The sequence below is a fragment of the Psammomys obesus genome, unplaced genomic scaffold, assembly GCF_907164565.1.
Source record: "Psammomys obesus unplaced genomic scaffold, mPsaObe1.curated_primary_1811, whole genome shotgun sequence".
NCBI lineage: Eukaryota > Metazoa > Chordata > Mammalia > Rodentia > Muridae > Psammomys > Psammomys obesus.
Genome location: NW_026592666.1, coordinates 8256194 through 8276640, shown reverse-complemented (window position 1 = coordinate 8276640; position 20447 = coordinate 8256194). Strand labels below are relative to the sequence as shown.

At 48.1% G+C, this 20447-nt stretch overlaps 1 protein-coding gene across 1 annotated transcript in view; it reads right to left on the bottom strand.

Moving 5' to 3' along the window:
• Positions 1-11279: 11279 nt before the first annotated feature.
• Positions 11280-20447, bottom strand: part of Hunk (hormonally up-regulated Neu-associated kinase) — a 105550-nt gene continuing 96382 nt past the window's right edge. Inside the window, exons 9-11 of the mRNA XM_055614872.1 lie at positions 20251-20298; positions 16301-16481; positions 11280-14686 (exon numbers count right to left, since the gene is read on the bottom strand). Coding sequence (XP_055470847.1) covers positions 14028-14686; positions 16301-16481; positions 20251-20298 — 888 coding nt within the window. The 3' untranslated portion in view covers positions 11280-14027. The remainder of the gene's footprint in view (positions 14687-16300; positions 16482-20250; positions 20299-20447) is intronic.

Here is a 20447-nt window from a genome sequence, read left to right as displayed (position 1 = left end):
GAACCGGCCATCTCCTATAACCAGGCAAGGCTGCGAGCTGTGGACTGGGCCCCAACTACAAAACCTTCAATCTACAGTCTGCCCTGTCTACGAGATGTGCTGGGATAAAGATAGCACAGAACTCATGGGAGTGACCAGCCAGTGACTCGTCCAACTTGAGGCCCACGCCACGAGAGAGAGTCCACCCCCGACACTGCCTGGAAGGCCAGGAACCAGAGGCTGGATAGCCCACACACCTGGGATAGAACCAAACAGGACTGGAAACAAACAGACAAACAAAAACAAAACCCTAAATGAAATGATTCCTAACGAAATCCTGCTATATTCGTAGATGAATCATCTGAGAGGCTTCATCCAACAACTGGCAGGAACAGATGCAGAGACCCACAAACCAGGGGGGAACCCCAAAGAAGAGGAGGAAGGATTGCAGGAGTCAGAGGGGTCCAGGACCCCACAAGAACAGCCCACAGAATCAGCTTGGCATGGCTCGGAGAGGCTCACAGAGACTGAAGCGGCCATCATGGCACGTGGGTGGGTCTGAGCTAGGTCCTCTGCATAAACGTTATGGTTATGTAGCTTGGGTTCTTGTGGGAGTCGGGGAGTCACTGACTCGTTTGCCTGCTCTTGGACGTTTTCCTCCCGCTGTGTTATCTCACTCAGCCTTGATATAAGGGTCTATGCCTGGTCTTAGTTTAAGTCGTTATGCTGAGTTTGTTTGATACCCTTGGGAGGTCTACTCTTTTCTGAAGGGAAACAAGGAGTAGATCTGAGGGAGAGGAGAAGCGGCAGGGGGTCATGGAGAGACTACTGGGAGGAGTTGAGGGAAGGGGACACTGAGGTAGGGATGTAAGAAAATTACATAAATATTTTAGATCATGGGTTCAGGGGTAAATGTCCCCCCCCCTTTTCTTCTCTACTAGGTTTGCAAAATGCATGTTTATTATCACAACTATGGGGGAAAAAAACCTTACTTTTCTGACATCACCTGCTACATTTCTTGTGACTTCGAGCTGCAGTTCTACTCTTCACATTCAAAACTCAAATTGTCTTGTCTTTAGATTTCCAACAGAATCCCCAGGTCCTAGCAAATTATAGATGCAAGTAGATTATAATCAGCACCTCTACTGTCAGCAAAGATGGAAACAAGGCCTGGACAACAGTGGGGCTCTGGTATCTTTCCTCAGACTCCTGTACCCCTATCCGTGCTAGCCCATAGCTTGGCCCCGAACTGCAAAGGTTTCTCTAGAGCAAAAGTGTCTATGGTACCTTTTAAACACAAAGTTGATTACCAAGCTAGCTGGTATTCTGAGGTTGGATTGTGCCTCTACTATAACACACACACATACACACACACACACACACCAACCCCCACTACCTTAAAATAAGACCATACCCGATGGGGGTTAGAGACTGAATGCCTCATGTCTCTCCCTGCCAAAATTCATAGTTTCAACCCCATGGTGATCATATTAGGAGGCGGGACCTTTGTGGCGTGGTACACCTAGGAGGTAAGTGTTTCCTCCTAAGGTTATGTATGTGTTGGGGTCTTGTCTCCAGGTGGTACACCATCAAATATGCTTGGATCATAAGGGTACCAAGTACATTGTGGATATGAGTCATTAAAGGGTCACTGGCTGAAGGGTTGTTTTGAGGGCAACCTATCCGTACCAGCATTTCTCTCCGGTTTCTCTCCAGTTCTTGTCTGAGATGAGATGAGCTGCCTTGCTCTACCAGGCTCCCACTGTCACAGTGTCCCTGATTACCTCAGACCAAAAGTAATGGTCTGACGCCTCTATAACTGTAAGCCAAAATAGACCCCTCTTCCTTTGACACTCTCTCCTGGGCACCGAATCTCACTCTGTTTCCCATACGGGGATTCAGTAAGGACAACTCACCAGAGTTCAAACCACACCAGAACTCTGAGCCTAAATGTCCCAGTCTTTTTACTCATCAAGGATATTTTGTTAGGGTAGGGAGGCTGACCTAAACAGTGTCTTACTACAGACATCTCTAAGTTAAGATTTTTAAAGTGGATCCTGATACAATATAACTGATATCTTTGGAAAAGGAGAAATTTGGGCCCAGAGACAGACATGCAGAGAGCAAAGAGGAAGTGAAGATGCAGGAAAAATGCCATCTGTGGCCAGAGGAATGCCCAAGGCCATCAAGGACAGGAGAGTCTTTCTCCAGCATCCAGGAAGAGCCAACCCTACCCACAGTCTGACCCTGCATTCCAGCCTCCAGAACCACACGCTGCTGGCCCACTGCTCAGTGCTGTGCTCCCGCTCTGCTGCAGAAGGCAGAGGCCCCAGTCCAAGGCGAACTGAGCAACAGGAAAAAATGCAGGCAGTGGTTTGGATTCAGTGTGTTTCTTTTTGATATTTTCAGTAAGGTTTTCTAAGCTGTGTGAGAAGGAGAGTGAGGGGAGAGTCTGAATTGTTGGGTCCGGCGAGGGCAGGGCTGGAGTGGCTTGCCTCATCTGGAGGAGCACTATGGACTAAAGATTCATGTGGATTGTCTAAATGTGTGTCCTTTGCTGAGGGAGTTTCAGTCCTTCTACGGACAGAATAAACATTTCTAACTCTCAGTGCCATGACTGTCCTGCCATCCACGGAGGTGGATTTGGATATGCCAAAAAAGGGCGTCCTACAAGACTTGTGGGAATCGAAAGCTTTATTATATGCTAGAGACCAGAACAACATGTAGCTTCACACCTTTGTGAAAATGATAGGAATCTCAGGATCAGAGAGTCCCGAACTTCATACAGAGTAAAACGTTAGACAAGCAGGGCGCTTGCCGTGTGACAGGGAACATTTGGAGAAAAGAGCAGGAGCAGGTGGCAAAGACAAGAGAAGTTTTAAGCAGGGTAAGAGACAGCCCAGCCACGGAGCACCACGAAGCACCACGGAGCACCGACAGGTTACTTTGTCACTCACAAATGCTGACAAAGTCATTTTGCTGGGCCATGCACTGTGAGCACAGGGGCTGACCTGTTGTGTCCGGACGGAAGAAAACCTCGTCCAACGGGGAATGTCTGTGAAATTTTGCCAAGGGCTTTGAATCATGAACTTAAACTATGAAGTCTTGGCATTTGCTCCGACTTTTCAAGGGAGATTGGTGGGGAGGGGAAGCACACATGTTTTTGAGAAAAATGGTGGCTGATTGTGGAACACGGTGTTCCTGTTATAATCCCGAAGCAAAGCTTTGACTTTATCTCAAGACTTAGTGGGGGAAAAACCCATTCAAAATGAGACCGTTAACTTGTTCCTGCAACATCAATGACACTGTGCTCTACAGAAAGGCTGTGTTGGTTCCTTTAAGCACATAAACTAACGTGGAAGGTAAATGCTGGCCAGGTTTTCCTTTTGAGGAAAGCTTTGGCTGGCAGCTTACTTTCTGTAAAGAAATTTTTAATGAAAGAGATTGTTTAATGTGCTTGATTACTGATCTGTTTCAGCAGATATGAGGCTAAACGACTTTTTACTGTTAATCTTTTGTTTTGTTTTGTTTTGTTTTGTTTTGTTTTAATCCCCTTTCAAAAGAATCAGATTTGCCACCATTGCTAACAGTCAAAAAAGCACAATGAACGAGGGCCCCCTGGAGAAACAGCTGATTCTGGGGTTAGGGCAAGGAACATTCTAGATGATCCTGAGCCACTGGCAGTGCCAGGAGGTAAGGAAGTGCTCAAAAAGCAGCAAGTGGGGGAGGGGAGGAGAGCACAGCAAAGAGACCCAGAGCCAGCCAGAAAGGTTCTGAAGCCAACCCTGGGTCCAGCTGAGCAACAAAACAGATAATGCAGTATTAGCTCACACCCAAAGTATAAGATAAATACCTGTGATTCTAGGTGGAGATAAGGTACGTGGTTATTCAAACAACTTAATGAGGGAAAGGAGATCCATCTTCCTGAAAGGACACCACACAATCCATGTAAATCCTCCCTCCCTGGGAAGTGGAGTCTATCCTGCTCATTTTTTTACTTTGAGGGTGGGCTAGATTTCATGACTTAACCAAGGCTACCATAGAGGAAGTGGAAGGCAAAAGCCATGTGAAAGGAAGCGCCAGCACCTGTCTGCCTTCCTCCAGCACCTTTGAACAGGCGCCTGCTGACCTTCGGTGGGCTTCGCTGCCCTGTATCTGGTGCTTGTGACTAGTCTTGGTTGACTAGAGTAGAGCAAGCATGATAAGAGGAGAGGCTTAAACAGCAAGCTTACATCCTGTAGTTCTGGAGACTGGGGGCCAAGATCAACGTATTGCTGGATGGGTCTCTTGAGGGCTTAGCTTCAGGTTGCTGCCTTTACACTATGTCCTTGAATTCCAGGTGTCCCTCTGGGTGCCCAGGTTTCTTCTTCTCACTAGGACAGCAGTGAGGCCAGATTAGGGCCCACCCTAAGGACCCCATTTTAGGTCCTGCCTCCAAATACATTCACATCTATCCAACCAACAATCCAGTCACGAACTGTCTGTGATAGTTAAACTTAACTGCCAACCTGACTGGATTTAGAATCAACTAGGGAATGGCAAAGCTCATCTCTAGGTATGTCTATGAGAGCATTTCTGAAGAGGGGTAACTGAGTAAGGAGGGCCTATGCTGAATGAGGGTGGTGTCATTCTGCGAGCAGAGGGATTAGGAAGAATAGATGGAAAGGAAGGAAAAGGCGGGGCAAGCGTTCTCTTCATTCTCTTCTCTCTGCAAGGCCCCTTTGCCAGGATGTGAACTGGTCTGTTCTGTTATACTATGCTCTCTCTGCCATGATGAAAACTGAATGAAGATTTTATCACATCCTTTAAAATTCTTTTCTGGCCAGTTATTTGGCTAGAGTGGTGAGAAAGGTAACTAATACCCCACCCACCTGCCTACCTGCCTGTCAGTAATCAAGTGTTTGAACCCTGAACATAAGTACTGCAATAAGTAGGGGTTGCCACAAGCTCTTCACAGTTTAATGACTGTCGTGCAGCCTACCCAGAGCCTCAGGGAAAAACTAAACAAGAGAACTCAGAGGAGGCAGGACAAATCTAACCCTCACTCTTCTCCTTTAAACCCTCCCCAGAAACCAGTTTCCTATCAGGCTCATCCACATATCCACCTTCTCCAAAGCCTAAAAGTTTTGTAAATGGAATGAGTAGACTCCAGATGCCACAGTCCCCCAGAGCGCCTCCAGGTGCCTTTTCATTCTGGACTACTTCTGTGGTTAGTGGCTTGAGGACTGCACTCATAGATGGATGCTGTTGCTGCAAACTGTGAGTTCTTTGAGGCATGGTTTCTCCACCATGGCCTTACAGACAAGTCCAGCTTACCTTTAGCTTCCTCCCAAGATTTGTTGAACTGTTTCAGAGCAGACAGGACAAGGAGAGTCCTGCTGAGAAAGTTCGCTCCGGTTTTTAAATCTGAACACAGGACACATTAAGGTTTGCTGAGAAATCAGCTGTGCGTTATGTAAACTACACTCTAAGAGGCTGCTTTGTGCTCATCCTGAGAATCTGTGTTTCCTGGTGACGCTTCACACTTCCAAGGATTGGAGCCCAGAGACGGATCAATTCCAAGGTCGCTGTGATTCTCCGAGATGGCCAAAATGAGAGAACAGCTCATGAAACTGATGTGTCTGTGGGTGGGAAGGACACTTGAATGGGCTATTTGGAACTCTGAGTCAGACGACACAATTTGTCTTTCAGTGGCAGGGATACTTATGCAGCCCGTGGCCCCACGTCATCCCCACATGACTAATGGGTCGTGACTAGTCAAGGAGTGTCATTCAGCTTCACAACAGTCCTCCATTTAGACTTTGAGTAAGCACTCCCTTTTGATATGCAAACAAGAGCCCGGATTTGGGGCTTGAAATGGAAAGCCAGCTTGATGACAGGAGCAGTGCCCCACTCTTCACAGAGGAGATCTCAGCCTGGGGTACTCAATGGCAACAGCAGACTGGCGTCAGCATGGCTCTACCCAAGCGTCGCTCATGATGGCAAAGGACCCTGCACGCCTGCTGTGGCCTGTGTATGGCTTGGATGTTTGCCTCTGGATGATTTGTGCATTGAAATTTGATCCCCGTGGTGAGAGTATGAAAATGTAGTCCCACTGTATTTAGAGGCAGCGCCTCGGGGAGCTGACAGAGACTACCCGAGGTCGTGAAGATGGAGCGCCACCATTCAATACCAGTGTTCCTGTAAGGAAGGAGACCAAAGGAAGGTGTTTGCGTGCTCATCTGCTCCACGTCTCTCAGCAGGTGATTTGCTGCAGCGGCCAGCAGAGTCTTCTCAATCTGGGGCCAGAACCCTGAGCTAAATAAACTTTTTTTTTTTTTAAATAAAGTTATCCAGCCCAAGGCACTTAGTTATAATCATGAAAAGCAGACCAATGCCAAAAGCAAAACAAGAAAGGGATGACAGAGCGTGAAACACCAGGGTCTTTCCTAAACTCTGCTTTCCTTTAGGTTAAATCATTTTCTTTCTCTGGACTTCTCTCATGGGGCAAGATCTTAAAAACACTTTTTGGGTATCTGACTGCAGAAGTCCTGGTTCAGTGAAGGTCAGAGCTGGATGGACAGAAATTATGACCCCTCACAGTGCCCTTGTGAAGACAAAATCAGGGCTCAGCCAACCACATCCCAACGGCTGAAGTCAGCTGTGGTCTGCTTTTGTATATCCACCAAATAAAATGGGTTTTATATTTTAGATCCTTGTGAAAAGAAAACAATTAAGTGGACATTTTTGCTTGTGAGTTAGTTTGTTCTTGTTGCTTAAAAGCCAAACCAAAATAAAGAAAAAAAAATTCTCTGAACTAAAAATCTTGCCTGTGTGGTCCTTTGCAGAAAAAGTTGGCAGATCTCTGTTTAAGGGGGAGTTTTTTTTTGTTTTTTTTTTTTTTTTTTTTTTTAATTAACTGAGCACACAGGGAACACATGGAAAAGGTAGAAGTTTTACTTCCAAGCCAGGGAACTCTCTGGAATTCATTTCACGGTAAGAGGAACCGTAAATGAGTACAGCAGATGTGACAGGAATTGTAAGATTTGCAGGATATATAAACATTACTCTTTGGCCGGCTCTCCATGTTAGTCTGTGGGACACCCACTAAAGAAAAACAAAACAGCCTAGACTAGGTGGCTTCCACAACAGTAGCTATTGTCCACGGCTCTGGACGCCCAAGGTGGTTTAAGGCCAGCCTCCCAGCGGGCAGTGGCTGTTTCCTCCTCTGCCCTCACACGCTCTTTCCTGTCTGCTGCCCCTGCTGAGATTAGATCAGTCTCTAAAGGTGTCACATCCTGAGGTAATAAGGATTAGGGCTTCAACATATGAATTTTAAGAACACAAATCACCTTAATGTGCTCTTCACAGATGAGATTAGAATTGAACGATGTGATGTGGTCCCTTCCTTTAGGAAAAAGAAGCGCTTGGGCTGGGCCAACAGCTGCTTTGGTAGATTGCTTGCCTCTTCATGCTTCTAAGGCAATCACATCAGTAAATTCTTAAAGGAAGAAATCCAGGCAGTCCTGATGAGACCTGATAAGCTATGGTCAGTTGGCAGAGGAGGAGAACTCCCCCTTCAGTGGACCAGGGGAAGGGGATGGGGAGAAGAGGGAGGGAGGGCTACAATTGGGATATAAAATTAATAAACTGTAAAAACATAAAAGGAAAACAACAACAAACAAAAACAAATCAAAAAACCTGCATGGGATGGCACATTCCACTATTGGGATCGCACAGACAGAAAGATCCCGGGGCTGTCACCTCCAGCCTAGCTACTAGGACAGTTCCACATCAATGAGCAATCCTGTCTCAAAGAACAAGGTGGATACCAACTGAAGAGTGACAGCCAAGGTTGTCCTCTGGCCTCCATGCACACGCACACGTGTGTAACTGCATACACACACACAAACAGAAAAATCCCTCACTTACTATAGCTGCCATTATTGTTTAACAGTGGAGTAAGGCTTACTTATCATTAGAGCCTCACTCGTTAGCCCAGGCTGGCCTTACACTTGCAATCCTCCCTGCTTTAATCTCCCCAGTGCTAGGATTACAAGCACATAGCACCAAACTCTGCACTGGGGACCGTGAGGTAGCTGTTTCTTCCTGGTTGGACATGACTGCTGCCATCTTGAAGCAGGTCAGCTCTGATGGTCTGCCTAAGACCATGGTCTTGAGATCAAGCCTGCCAAGAGTCCCTCCTAGGAGAGGATTACCAGACTCCCAAAGCGTTTGAAAACCCTCACAAGGAACTTCTCCAAAGTCCCAGTCAGTATGCTGTAAGAGGTAAACAGCCAAAGGAATTCCTGATGGATAGTTGTCCCTGAGTCACTTAGGGGACATTTGGTGGTCTGAGTCACTCATGCCCCTGTTAACAACCCCAGTACGTCCATTGGCTGGCCTGGAACTTGTTGTGCAGCCCAGGCTGGCCTTGAACTCAGCGATAAGCCAGCCCATGACTGCAAGGTGCAGAATTAAAGTTATGTCCAACCACATCCGGCCAGAGTACTTTCTTGGGCCTGTTAGTGGCGAAGAGACGTGTTAGTGGTGAAGAGATGTGTTAGTGGTGAAGAGACGTGGTTTGCGTGTTTTGTTCTACATCTCCCAGGAAATGAACTAGCAACAGGGTCCCTCAAATGGTACGTGCCTCTGCACCTTTCTATGGCAGAAACACCCACTGCAACCCGGATCACCAAATTCTACATTTTCCAGCCTTTCACTCACAGGCAAGGCCCAAAGCCCAGTTCAAAACTTATGGTTTGCCCCTTACAGAGAACCTTCCAGCTGGCAGGAACTCTCTTGCTCTCCCTTCCTGGCTGTAGCTGTCAAAGAACTATAATTAAACACAAACACACATGATAATTTCATACGATGTATATTTTGATTTTATTTTCCCCCTCCAGATCCATCTCCATGTCCCTACCTGCCCAATGTCACATCCTCTTTTTAAAAATATATTCCTTAAGTAGCCCATTGAGTCGAGTTTTTGTTCACGTATCTCTGGGTATGGAGCCACACCCTTAAAGAAAGCTGACTCTTCCTCCTCATGGAGCTATCAACTGTCCACAGCTCCTCAGGTGGGGGCCTGAGGGCCCTTCCCACTCCATGCTCTCATTTAGGCAACCCAACTCCTTTGAGCTCATGAGTGCAATGGTCCAGTCACTTCAAGAAGAAGCCTAGTGCCCATCCTCCCTAATCTGTGGCTTTTTCAAGAATTCACTCATCTTCTTGGATGGTCTTTAAGTGGGTTTGGTTAGAATTCGTAGGAAACAAACCTTTGCTGAGATTGTTAGGATTCGGGGTATTGTATGCTATGCAATCCCACCTATGTGGGATTCCCCCACATAGGTGGCTCCTATCCAGAACTGGTGAGCCCAATTCTGGGCGAAAAGTTTGTTTCCAGTACAAGACTGTCACCTGCCCTTTTGTCAGCTGTTGGTGGTGTGACGTGTAGAAAATTGTGTTTTGTTATTGTATAAAGTTACAGAGTTTAATAGAAGGTAAGGCCTTTGTTTCTAAGATGGGCCCTCTTCTAAGCAGGGTCTGCAAGCAGCTCCAGCCTGGAAGCCAGCGCCATTTGTTTCTTCACCTGTAAATCCATTTCCCTCTCTGCTTCATCCCATCTTTCATCACAAGCTGCTTAATGCTGGTTGGTCCCATAGTTCGCTCGTATCTCGCTGGTTTGGTCTCCCAGATGGGATTCCCCCAGATATCTCCCTGCATGTGCACCAACTCGGATGCAGGTACCTGCTGAAGGTGAGGGGCAGAGCCAAGCCTCCTGGCACCACCCTGCACACACACACACACACACACACACACACACACACCTATTCCTGTGTGCCTATAGACATCAAATCCTAGAACAGAGTGCCTTGAGAATACGTATGTAGCAAAGAACGAACAAGTGCCCCGTTTGTCTGTGGAACCAGATGTCTGAGAAGCTCCCTGGAGCAAAGAGCCGCCACAGATAATACACTCGCTTACCGTTCAGGAAACATACTTCTTCCACTGAAAGGCGATGACATTAAATCGAACCAGCTCCCAGCATTGCTCTGAATTATCCTCAGTGTGTCTGTGGCACAGAGGATTGTACACAGAAAACAAACACAGTAACCAAGAGGCTTTCCAGATCCTGCTTAAAAAAAAAAAAGCCAGTCTTGCATTCTTTCCAAATTTGTCTCACTGTGTGACACGTCTCTGTGTAAATGCTTTGTTGGTTTAGTCTCACAAAACACAAGGGGTTTCTATTTCCATCAGATTTACTGAAGAAAATGGGAGAGTCCAAAAAGGAAGTGCTCTACCAATAATCAGTGGAGGGTGGCAAAGGGGGACAATGCTTAACAATCTGCTGGTTCCTGAGAAGCTGCACCATTGTGAGAATGACTTAGGAAAGCACAGACGGGCCCTTGCAGGAGCCTCGGCAGTGCCTGCTGCAACAACAGCTTGATTTGCCCTCAGCTTTCCCCCAAGCCCACAGCAGTCAGTTCCCCTGGGAGCTCTGGGCCATCATCTTCTAAAAGGCCTGGGGAACTGAGTATGGTGGGCATGTCTGTGAGCTTAGCCCTCAGGAGGCTGAATCAGGAAGATTGTGAGGTCAAGGCAAGCCTGGAGAAGACCTTGAAGAAGAAAGGAAATAGCAGAAAGAGGAAAAGGGGGAGGAGGGAAAGGAAGGAAGGGAGGAGGCTAACATTGGACCAGAGAATCTTAGGTTCCTTCTGCTCTGAAATGTGTACAGATTCTTACAATAAAACATCAAAAGTGCAAACTGCTCCCTTCTAACTTCTGAGTGAGACTGTATAGTGGGGACAGGGGCCCTGTTTGCTGCATAGCCGTGCAACCCACTGAACCTGCAGATCCTGTGGGAAAGGGACCCAAGGACTTAATTAAGGAAGGTGGCACTACAGAGAAACATTCTGTGAATAGTCATGAGGGCTGTCATGCCCAAGACAATCTGAACAGCTAATTTACTCTTGTTCCATCACATATCTACTCCTTTGCTTGACCCAGGACCTAAAAGAAGGACAGACTCCAGAAGCAAGATTCACGGACACCAGTCTCCTGGGAAAATCATGACCCATTAATATGCTGAGTCATCTTGAGCTGCCATTCAGTCCACCAGCCATATAAACCTTTGCAAACACCCACTTGTGGGGAAATTAACCAGCTCCGACTGGAGTGGAAGTGCTCTCAAGTCCTCCTCCCACTCCTCCATTCCCATTCATATCTGTGCCAAGAGTTTTGAGTAACCAGCGGTCCTCTGTACCACATAGTCAACGTTTTAAGATAATATCAATAAATAGAGAAGCAGCCATAGTGAGGAAAAAGTGTATTTCACAGCCATTATAAAAGTACATATATTCCATAATGGTGACATAAATATAGTCCTGACTTATGACCAAATCGTACAACTAAAATAGAGTCTTCCTCCTGGACTTCATCTGACGGCAGTTTGGTCGTTCCCATCGGTAGCCACAGGCTGACTGGAACCACAGGCAGAGACCGTGAAGGACAGTCATGGGTCACACACACAATACACTCTCTACTTAACAAGAGGATAGTCAAGTTTTCCACATAAATATAATCAAACAATAAAGAATTTGACATTTCTTCTTTCACTCGGTTTCATAGACTTGTCTGTCGGGTGTTTATACACACCCCAAAACACAGCTTGTTTCCCTTCCTTGCTCCCCTTTGCCTCTCACTGGGTTCACTATACACCTGAGTTCAGAGTCCCAGTTACCACGGCAACACAGGAAACTAGTTGTGCATCTGACGCTGTTCTCGAAGCATCCGAAGAATGGGAAACACCTTCTCTACAGGCTAACACCAACACAGGCACACACATGTGTGAGAAAAGCAAACAGCCAGATAAAGACATAAGGGGCTACAAGGGGGCGGGGTTTGCCCAGCACACGGGTACAAATCCTACCAGCTTGTAGAGCCCGATGCTTCCAGTCGGCAGTTATCTTTAAAAAGGACTCTTCACCCATCGAAACTCACCACACCCCGTCAAACAGACAGGGTGTCTGTAGATGATTCTTCTCTCTGCTTAAGGAGTTCTAGTTTCAACGTTAAGTCCCGGAAGCCGAACTGAAGCCATGCTGAAGAACACCACCAGCTGCTGGAAAAGGCTTGGCCTCCTCCTAGGGGCCCTAGGGAGGGGGTGAGTCCCTCACTAGAGATTAAGCAGCCCAGGTCTTACCAAAATCAGCCAAAACTAGAGCACCCCGCTTCCAGGGTCAGCCAAATGCATGTTCTCCTCTTGCCCAGTCAGAGCTGTGGAGAGGCCAAAGGAAGGCCATACTGGTAAATGAGAAATGGCAAACCTGTGTCTCACCCCTCCCCACCAAAGGCTGGCTCTGTGATTTTATGGAGATCCTCCCACTTTGGACTCAGTGGACCAACATGATGAACCTGATGACCAAGATGATGGCTATAGTTGTGGACTCTGATCATACCTGAAATAGTCAATGATCAAAGCTTCTGGGCTGTTCCTTAGCTCAGCTCCTAAAACACTGTGATCCTGCTTGTGCCAATTCCTTGCCTCCCTAAAATGCTACTCACGACGGAAGCAGTCCCCTGCTAAGTACCAGGGCCCAGGATCCACACAGACAGTCCCCCGTCAAGTACCAGCTGGGCAGGATCAGACAACACCACGTTCCACAAGAGACACACAGGGGCGGCATAGCCACAAAACTGGAAATGCATCTTTGGTTCAATCCTGGAGGGCAAAGGTGTAGAAGACAGCGTGGACTGATGCCCCATTTGGGGGGCACTGCACGATTTTCCTTGGGGATGGGCCCGTCTAAAAACGTGCTCCCAGTGGACAAGCCTGCTCCCAGCAGAACAGCTAAGATCTAACCACAGCGGAAAAACAGCGCTGCATGCTTGCCGCCTCAACTCTGCCTTAAGAATCCTGTCTTTCTTCAGAACCATCTGGAGCTGTTCTATGCCTTCTGCTGCTGCCACAGCATAAACACAGGATGGCTAGGCTGTCATCCCTCAGGCAGGCCACTGTGGTCTAATGCTCCTACCATCACCTCCCAAGCCAGCCTTTTGGCCATCTGAGATGTAGCCTCCCAGAAAAACATGATTGGTAAAAGTACTTTCCATCTGGTCATGTAGGGTTTTTTTTGTCTTTTGTTTTTTAATTGCTATCTTGAGCCAGACACAGGGGTATACACTTGTAATCCCAGCATTTTGGAAACTGAGGCAGGAGGATGATGAGTTTGAAGCCAGCCTGGGCTACTTAATGAGACCTTGTCTCAAAAAAAAAAAGTTACTTACAATTTAATGAAATAATAAAGAAAGATCTCTTTGGACAAGTTCTTTCAATCCTCAGCAAGTTTCAACCAAAAAAAAGAAAAAAAAAAAAAGGAAAAGAAAAAGTCTGTTATAACATCACACAGGAGTGTTTCCTTCAGTCTCCACCTTCTATCTGGGTTCTCACTGCTGGGTTCCATCTTTGGCTGAGGTTCTGTCCTATCTTCCTCCAGGATTCCCAGGGTCAGGCACTGTGACTTCTGCTCTCCCGCAGGGACTCACTGTTGGGGAAAGACAGCTGCTTCCCTCTGTGAAGGGATCCCCCAGCTAGGTGACATCCTTGCAGTGGTGGTGTGGTCCCGTGAGACTGTGACTGACCGTTGAACAGAGCAGTCCACGAGAGGCACACACAGCAGGGGAGGGAAGGCCCGGCCCCAGTCTGGAAATCTGAGTGGTCCAGCAGACGGAGCTGTGCTTTTCGGCTCGGAGTCCATCTGGGACAGTGGTGAGGGCTTTGTGATTGGTGAGAGGATCTCAGGCTGAAATGGGGCATCCCCCTGACTCTCAGCATCTCAGAGGGTCCCTAAGCGAGTCGGGGTGTGTGGACTTTGAATCTGTGGATTTCAGCTGATCCAAGTGTGGGACATGGTGTGGCAGGATTAAGAGAATAAAAATGCCCCTGTGATGTTGATTACTCACACCCTGACGTGTGTGTGTGTGTGTGTGTGTGTGTGTGTGTGTGTGTGTGTGTGTAGCTCTGTCCCATTGCTGTCCTCAGAGACCTGGAATGTTGCCACCCTGTGTTAACATTGGCCCTTGATACCATCAGCCATGTCAAAGGAGAGGCTGGAGGGGGCAGAGGGCTGCAGTGGGGATGTGCTGGTCTCCAGGGACCTCTCTGAGGAAGGTTGAAGGCTCTGGTGCCGCTTCCTTAGCATCTGCCCGATGCCCATCATGGGGAACCTTCCCCTGCTTTTCACACAGTTGGGGCTCCCCAGAGGCTGCGTGAGGCCATTGGTGGTCACCGGAGGTGGGGAACACACACCCTCCTCCTTGGGGGGGCTGTTCTTTTCTTCATGGGTGAAAGAGACCAACGTGGAATGTAGTGGGGTTTGGAGAGGTGACATGCTTCCGGACAGCAGCCCCGGGGAGAGCGTCCTCTCGCTAGAATTCCTCCGAGCCAAGCTGATAGGTGAGTTCAGGATCCTATGGTGATGGGATGGGGGCAGCAGCTCTATGTGCTCCTCACGGTCCACAGACTCAAAGGAGCGAACCATGTCCAGCAGCAGCGGCTCTTCCTTGGGGAGGATGCTGGCACTTCCTGGCCCTGGCTGGTGTGGCTCTAGTTTCTTTACAATCCTTGGTGTCCTGGGAGGTGGGACAGGGATGAACTCCATGGAGGAAGAAGCCACACAATTGGAATCAGAAGTTTTGCGGAAAAGATTGCGGCAGCCGAAGGAATCTACACACCAAGAAAGCAAGACCATGAAAATAGATTTGGAAAGCGCACACAACTATTCTACCCACGCTGTTCTCCCCAGCGTATAGCAACAACTCGGCGTACAAGGAAACAAGAAACAAATGGCCTTGTTTAGTTAGAAGGAGAGTCAGCCAGAGCATCTGAGGTCCCCACAGAAGCCCAGAAGGCTTTTCTAGGGTATGGGAGTAGTTTCAGGAGTGGTGGAGGGCTCCAAGAAGCTTCTTTGCCCACACAAATAAATCCTCAGCCTCAGAAATAAAATCTCCTCGGACAGCGGATGCCTGAGATGTGAGAGCAGGAAGAAGCATGGTTTCACTGATGGCTAATGTTGTCGGTGATCGGGCTGGCTCTCGAGCGTCACCTCCTCTTCTAGGTCTGCTGTGTTCTGTGCACTAAGACAGGCCGCTCTGGACAGTGAAGGGATAGCCTGCTGTCCCTGACTCTCACTAAGCCTGAAGCCTGAGCAACTCGCCTGAGTTGACTCACACAACCACCCTCCGCCCCCCCCCCCCAGCCTCCGGATCTGATGCTGTGACCTCTAAAATAAATAAGAAAGCTTCTGCCACCAGCCTACAATAGAGAGAGCACTCTTGCCTCATGATTCCATGTTCGGACAGCCCCAGCTTCCACGCCTCCCTCCCAAGGTGTCGCCTCCATGCATCCTGAACCTGTGACATGATGGAAGGAGGCTCCTGTGTATCAGTTATGAAAAATGGAATGGATTCTGAGTCAGGACACATTGAATCCACCTTGTAGCTCTAACAGCCAGAGGCTAGTACAACTAAGGGATTCAGTGAAGACCTTTGGCCCACAAACAACAGGACAGCTGGGACTTGAACTTGGGTCAGTGAATTCTACTACCAGTCTGGAACCCAGGCACAGTCACACTTGGGGCCGTGGTTTGGAGAAAAGCTCCAAGAAACCCACAGCCCAGCATCTGCTTTTGCCCTCCACCTCTGGCTCCTGTCAATCTACCCCACAGCTTCCCGTAATGTCATGTACTCCTCTCAACCCTGGGATGGGCGTGTGCTAATTGCTCATCCTGCACATTTACCTCTGTTTCTGCTCCCCGACCTGCTTTGATGATGATTACGCCCTGCCTTCCAGTCCCACACCATCACCCAAACCTCTGCTCCGGCATGACACATCCCAGCCACTTACGCCACAAGTGTCTGCCTGATCACTAGTCCTTCAGTGTCACACCCCAGCCCCTGCCCCTACAGCGTCACACCCCAGCCCTGCTCCTATTACACTTTCTGTCCGAATCCCTGCCTCTATACGTCTATGCACCTCAACTCTTCGTCTGTGGTCCTTCACACTCTGTCGACTTGCTGCCCCATCCCTCTGTCCCTCCTTCAACACTGCCCTGCAGCTCTGTGTTCCTCAGTCTCTGCTCCCATTACACCATGTGCCTGTCTCCGACTCCTCAGAGCCTGCACTTGAGGTCAACATGAGGTCAACATGGGCCCATTGCTTGGCCCCTGAGGCTCTTTGTACTAAATGTACCAGCGGGACCTTCCCAGAGCCACCGTCACCTCCACTGTGAGCCCACACAGCCTCCTCCACACAGGGAGGAGGACCGTGGAGCTGACCCACCTTTGTCGGGGAAGCCTGACTTGGAGGCCTTCCGGTCTTTGAGCAGGGCTTTGGTGTTCTGAATCTGCGTGATGAGCGAGGCTGAGGGCTGTTTGTGAGAAGGCAGGCTCTTTTCCAACTTCTTGGAAAATGGACGATGAAGAAAGTCGCCTCTCTTCTCTTGTTCCTTGGGCTTTTTATCCTTCAAATCAAAGTGAACGTATGTATTCAGACACCCACAAGAATATACCCTAGCATCTGCCTCTGAGAAGTCATCTCTTCTCAGAGGAACTCATCTCTTAAATGTTGTGTGCTTCCCAGGGTGTGGATTGAGGGGAGGGCTGAGGCACAGCCCATGCTCCAGAGCCAGCTCCCTCTGCCTGGAAGCAAGTAAACCTGACTCTCTAGACCAGCTCACTCTGGCTCCACTGTGTAAGCATGTTCCAGGTCAAGGCCACCCTGTGTGATCAGGGACTCTGGAAAAATCTCAAGGAACTAAGGAGCAAACAATTCAGAGTTCTAAAGACCTACTGTGTACATTTGAAGTATTGCCTTATCTGGGCATGGTGGTGCAGACTTATAATTTCATTATTCTGAGGCTGAGCAGAAAAAATTTCAGGTTCAAGGCCAGCCAGCCTGACCTACACAGTCAGATCTGGTTGTTGTGAATCTTGACAGTCAGCTTGACCAGATCAAGCAATATGTAGGGGCTTTAGAATACTTGCTCTTGGGATGGTCTATAAGGACAGTTCCTTATAGACCCTTAGCTCACCAGGATGCTGACCTGATCTATGCATCTGTTGATGGCTTCAAATCTGAACCAACTGCTAGGGGAGAGGTGAAATTTAGGAAGCAGACTTGCTTGAGAGAGAGGTCACTGAATGTGTGTTATTGGCAGTTATATTTTGTCTTGGCCTCTTTCCTATCACTGTTTCTATCACTGTTGTTTGCTTCCATCTGCCATGATATAAACAGTTCTGCTATGCCCTTACCCCTATGGCCTGAAAACTCTGAAATTACAAGCAAAATAATTAGTCCTATAAGTTGTTTTCTCAAGTAGATAACAACAACAATAATAATAAATCAAATAGACCCTGTCTCAAAATACTAAATCCATCCATCCATCCATCCATCCATCCATCCATCCATCCATCCATCCAGCAGTACCTAGAGATCTCAACTGCAATGAAAATGTGGTACACACAGAGATAACCACTTTCATTAAACATCAGAACCCTATAGAATGTGTGTCTAAACCCTATAGAGCCCGGGAAGCCCCGGTGGGTTCCTAACCCTTTTTACTGTCTAAGCATGGAAGCATTTACATGTAGATCTAGAACTTGAATGTACGCCGCCATGTTTTCAGCTGTAGATTTTATCTTTATAGAACCAGATACTAATCCTTCTAATGGGAGTGGGCTTGACTGTTTGATTTGCCTTCACCCTCACAGCCTCTGGCATCAAGCCAGGCACTTGGAAACAGCATTAAAAGCAGCTATTGGGAGGGAGACAGGGTCAGTGGAAACTTAACTGAATTAAAATTAATTGAGTTCAAGTTTCCGGGAATGGTGGAGCCTCTAGGCAGCTGCAGAAGGAGAAAGCCTTTCTCTGGCCCTGACAACAACACTGATGTTTACTGTTAAACACAGGCAAGGCCTTCCTGACCTCGCTCTGGGTGAGGGTAGAAGGCAGCTTTCCACATTTCTTTTGCCTTCAAGTTGAAGAGGCTTTGCGGTTCAAGGAAGCTCATCAATTTTTCATTTGTGTGCTGAAAAGCTTTGCGAGGAAGCGTCTCTTTGCACTTTCACAAAAGTGCCCTTCCCAAGAAGGATGGCCAGCACCTTTGCAGAAAGCTCATGAAGGCTGGCTCCGGGATGGGAAGGAACAACTGGGGAGGAATGAAACTGACGATGCTGGGTCTTCAGTGACGCGCCCAGGAGCTACCCTCCAAGGAGGCACAACCCTTACCCACTGAAAAGAAGTGAGATGGAAGAAGATGCTCACACAGCTCCTAAGGCTTCCTCAGCCCCCAACTGCCATGACCAAGGTCACAAGGAGCCTGCCATGAAGAAATGGCCTGGGAGGGTCCGATGAGTCACCCGACAGGCAGACTAAAATCTCTGATCTCCACAGCCCTCGAGCCGGTACTATGAACTGTTGTCTCCACATGGCCTGCGGTAGGGTCAGGTGGTGGCTGCTGGAGGTTTAGTTACCATAGGAGCAGCCTCCCAACAAAAGAAGAATCTCAGCTTTCATCACCGTGTGGATCAGTGAGGGGCCCTCCCTCCCCAGACGCTGGCACCAAGTCCTTGGGGTTCCCAACCTCCAGAAATGTAAGAAATAACCTTTTGTTGTTCATAAATGATCTGGCCCCAAGCATTCTGGTGTTAACAACAAAAAAATGCACTAAGACATCCAGAATGCTACGAGGTGTGTTCCAGGTGACCATGGGAAGGCCAGCAGGAGATAATCACGGGTTTCCACTGTTCTCTGCTCCTCTGATTCCATGAAACACGGTCTGCCTTCTACCTTCTCTGAAGCAAAGGAGGACAAGGTTTTGTAGCAAAAACACAGGTGCACACACACACATACACACTTACAGAGCCATATAGATGCACACAAAGGCACAGACAGACCAACACACATCTTTAACCTGAAGTGTGGGTCCTTGCCAGCTCCTTGTCACCATCCCGCACCAGCATGGTGACCGGAATGACAACCACCAACATTCTGAACCTCCTCTCATCCCAGGCTGAAGGCAGACCTGTCCCTTGGGAAACTGACTTCTCTCCTGTTTTGAGGGTGAGTATGGCATAGGGAGAGCCCTGAAGGGTGAGGGCACCTGAAGATGCTTCCGTGAGTGGGTGAATTCTATCAGGCTCACTGGGAGCTTGGCTGGAAATGAAGGTGCTTCACCGGGCGGCTTAAAGTGTGAGCCCAGCCCTCACACCCCAGATGGCCAGCTTTCCCAGATGCCACTAAGCAGTTGGTATTGGTCCCTTTATGCCTATCGTGCCAGATTTGGCTGCAGGAAAAGTAAGAAAGCAAGCAAGCAAATAACTATGAGTGAGTTTCTAAAAAGAAGGGTTGATTCATAAATCAGACCACAGAACCAGGAACCCTTCGGCTGCTGCAAACCCTTGCAGTAGAAGCAGGAATGAAAGAGAAACATGCTCAGTTCTGCACAGTAGGCACCAAGCCCATCTGGGGTGGGGGTTGGGGGATCCAATCAACTCTCAACAGGATTCTGTGCACCTCGATTCAGGATAAGGAAAGAGGGTTGCAGTCTCTGAGGGGAACTGGCTGATGCTCAGGATCTCTTGTTAATTCCTGGGCGTCAGCTTGGCTAGGCCACGTTATCTAGAGTGTGGCCAACAGCAGTGTGGATGCTGCTGCAAAGGGGATGTTCCTGAAGATCTTTAGCATCCACAGCAGCAGATGCTACAGATAGTAGATGACCCTCCTTAACGTGCTGCAGCTCATCCAGTCAGTTAAAAGCCTTAAGAAGAACAGAATGAGCAGGCTTGTGGGGCTGGCTCAGTGCCTCAGAGCGCTTGTTACCCGACCACGGGGACCTGAGTTTGAATGTTAGCTTATTACATGTTAGCACATAGCAGGCCAAGTGTGGTCTTGTGTATACCTGTAACCCTGGCATTTTGAAAAGCTGAGACAAGAGGATTTCTGGATCTTTCAGCCTAGCTGGAAAACCAGCTAGCTACAGGTTCAGGGAGAGACACTGCCTCAAAAGAATAAAGCACAGTGATAGAGGAGGACACCAGTGCCCTCTCCTCAACTCCATAGTTACAATTACACAAGTACATGCACAAATACCATACACACAAGAATTAAAGACGGTTGTATCTGTCTATCCTTTCTGCCATATCTCTATTCTCATATGTGTATGCAAGTGAGCAAGAATGTATCTCTCTGTAGAACCTGGCTAATCCATCAGAACCCCCACAAGTTCTTACTTGCACAGCATGGAACTCAAAGTCTCTTGTCCAGGTGTCCAGGGAGGCCTGTGAAAAACAGCAATTTTCATCAGTTCAAGGAGTGACATCTATGACTTATCCTCAGAGCTCTACCTTGCATGCCTTCCCCCGTGCCTGTGATGGAAATTAATCATTTTAATGCTTATAAGAAAATTACCCCCCTTGCAGTGTAAGGA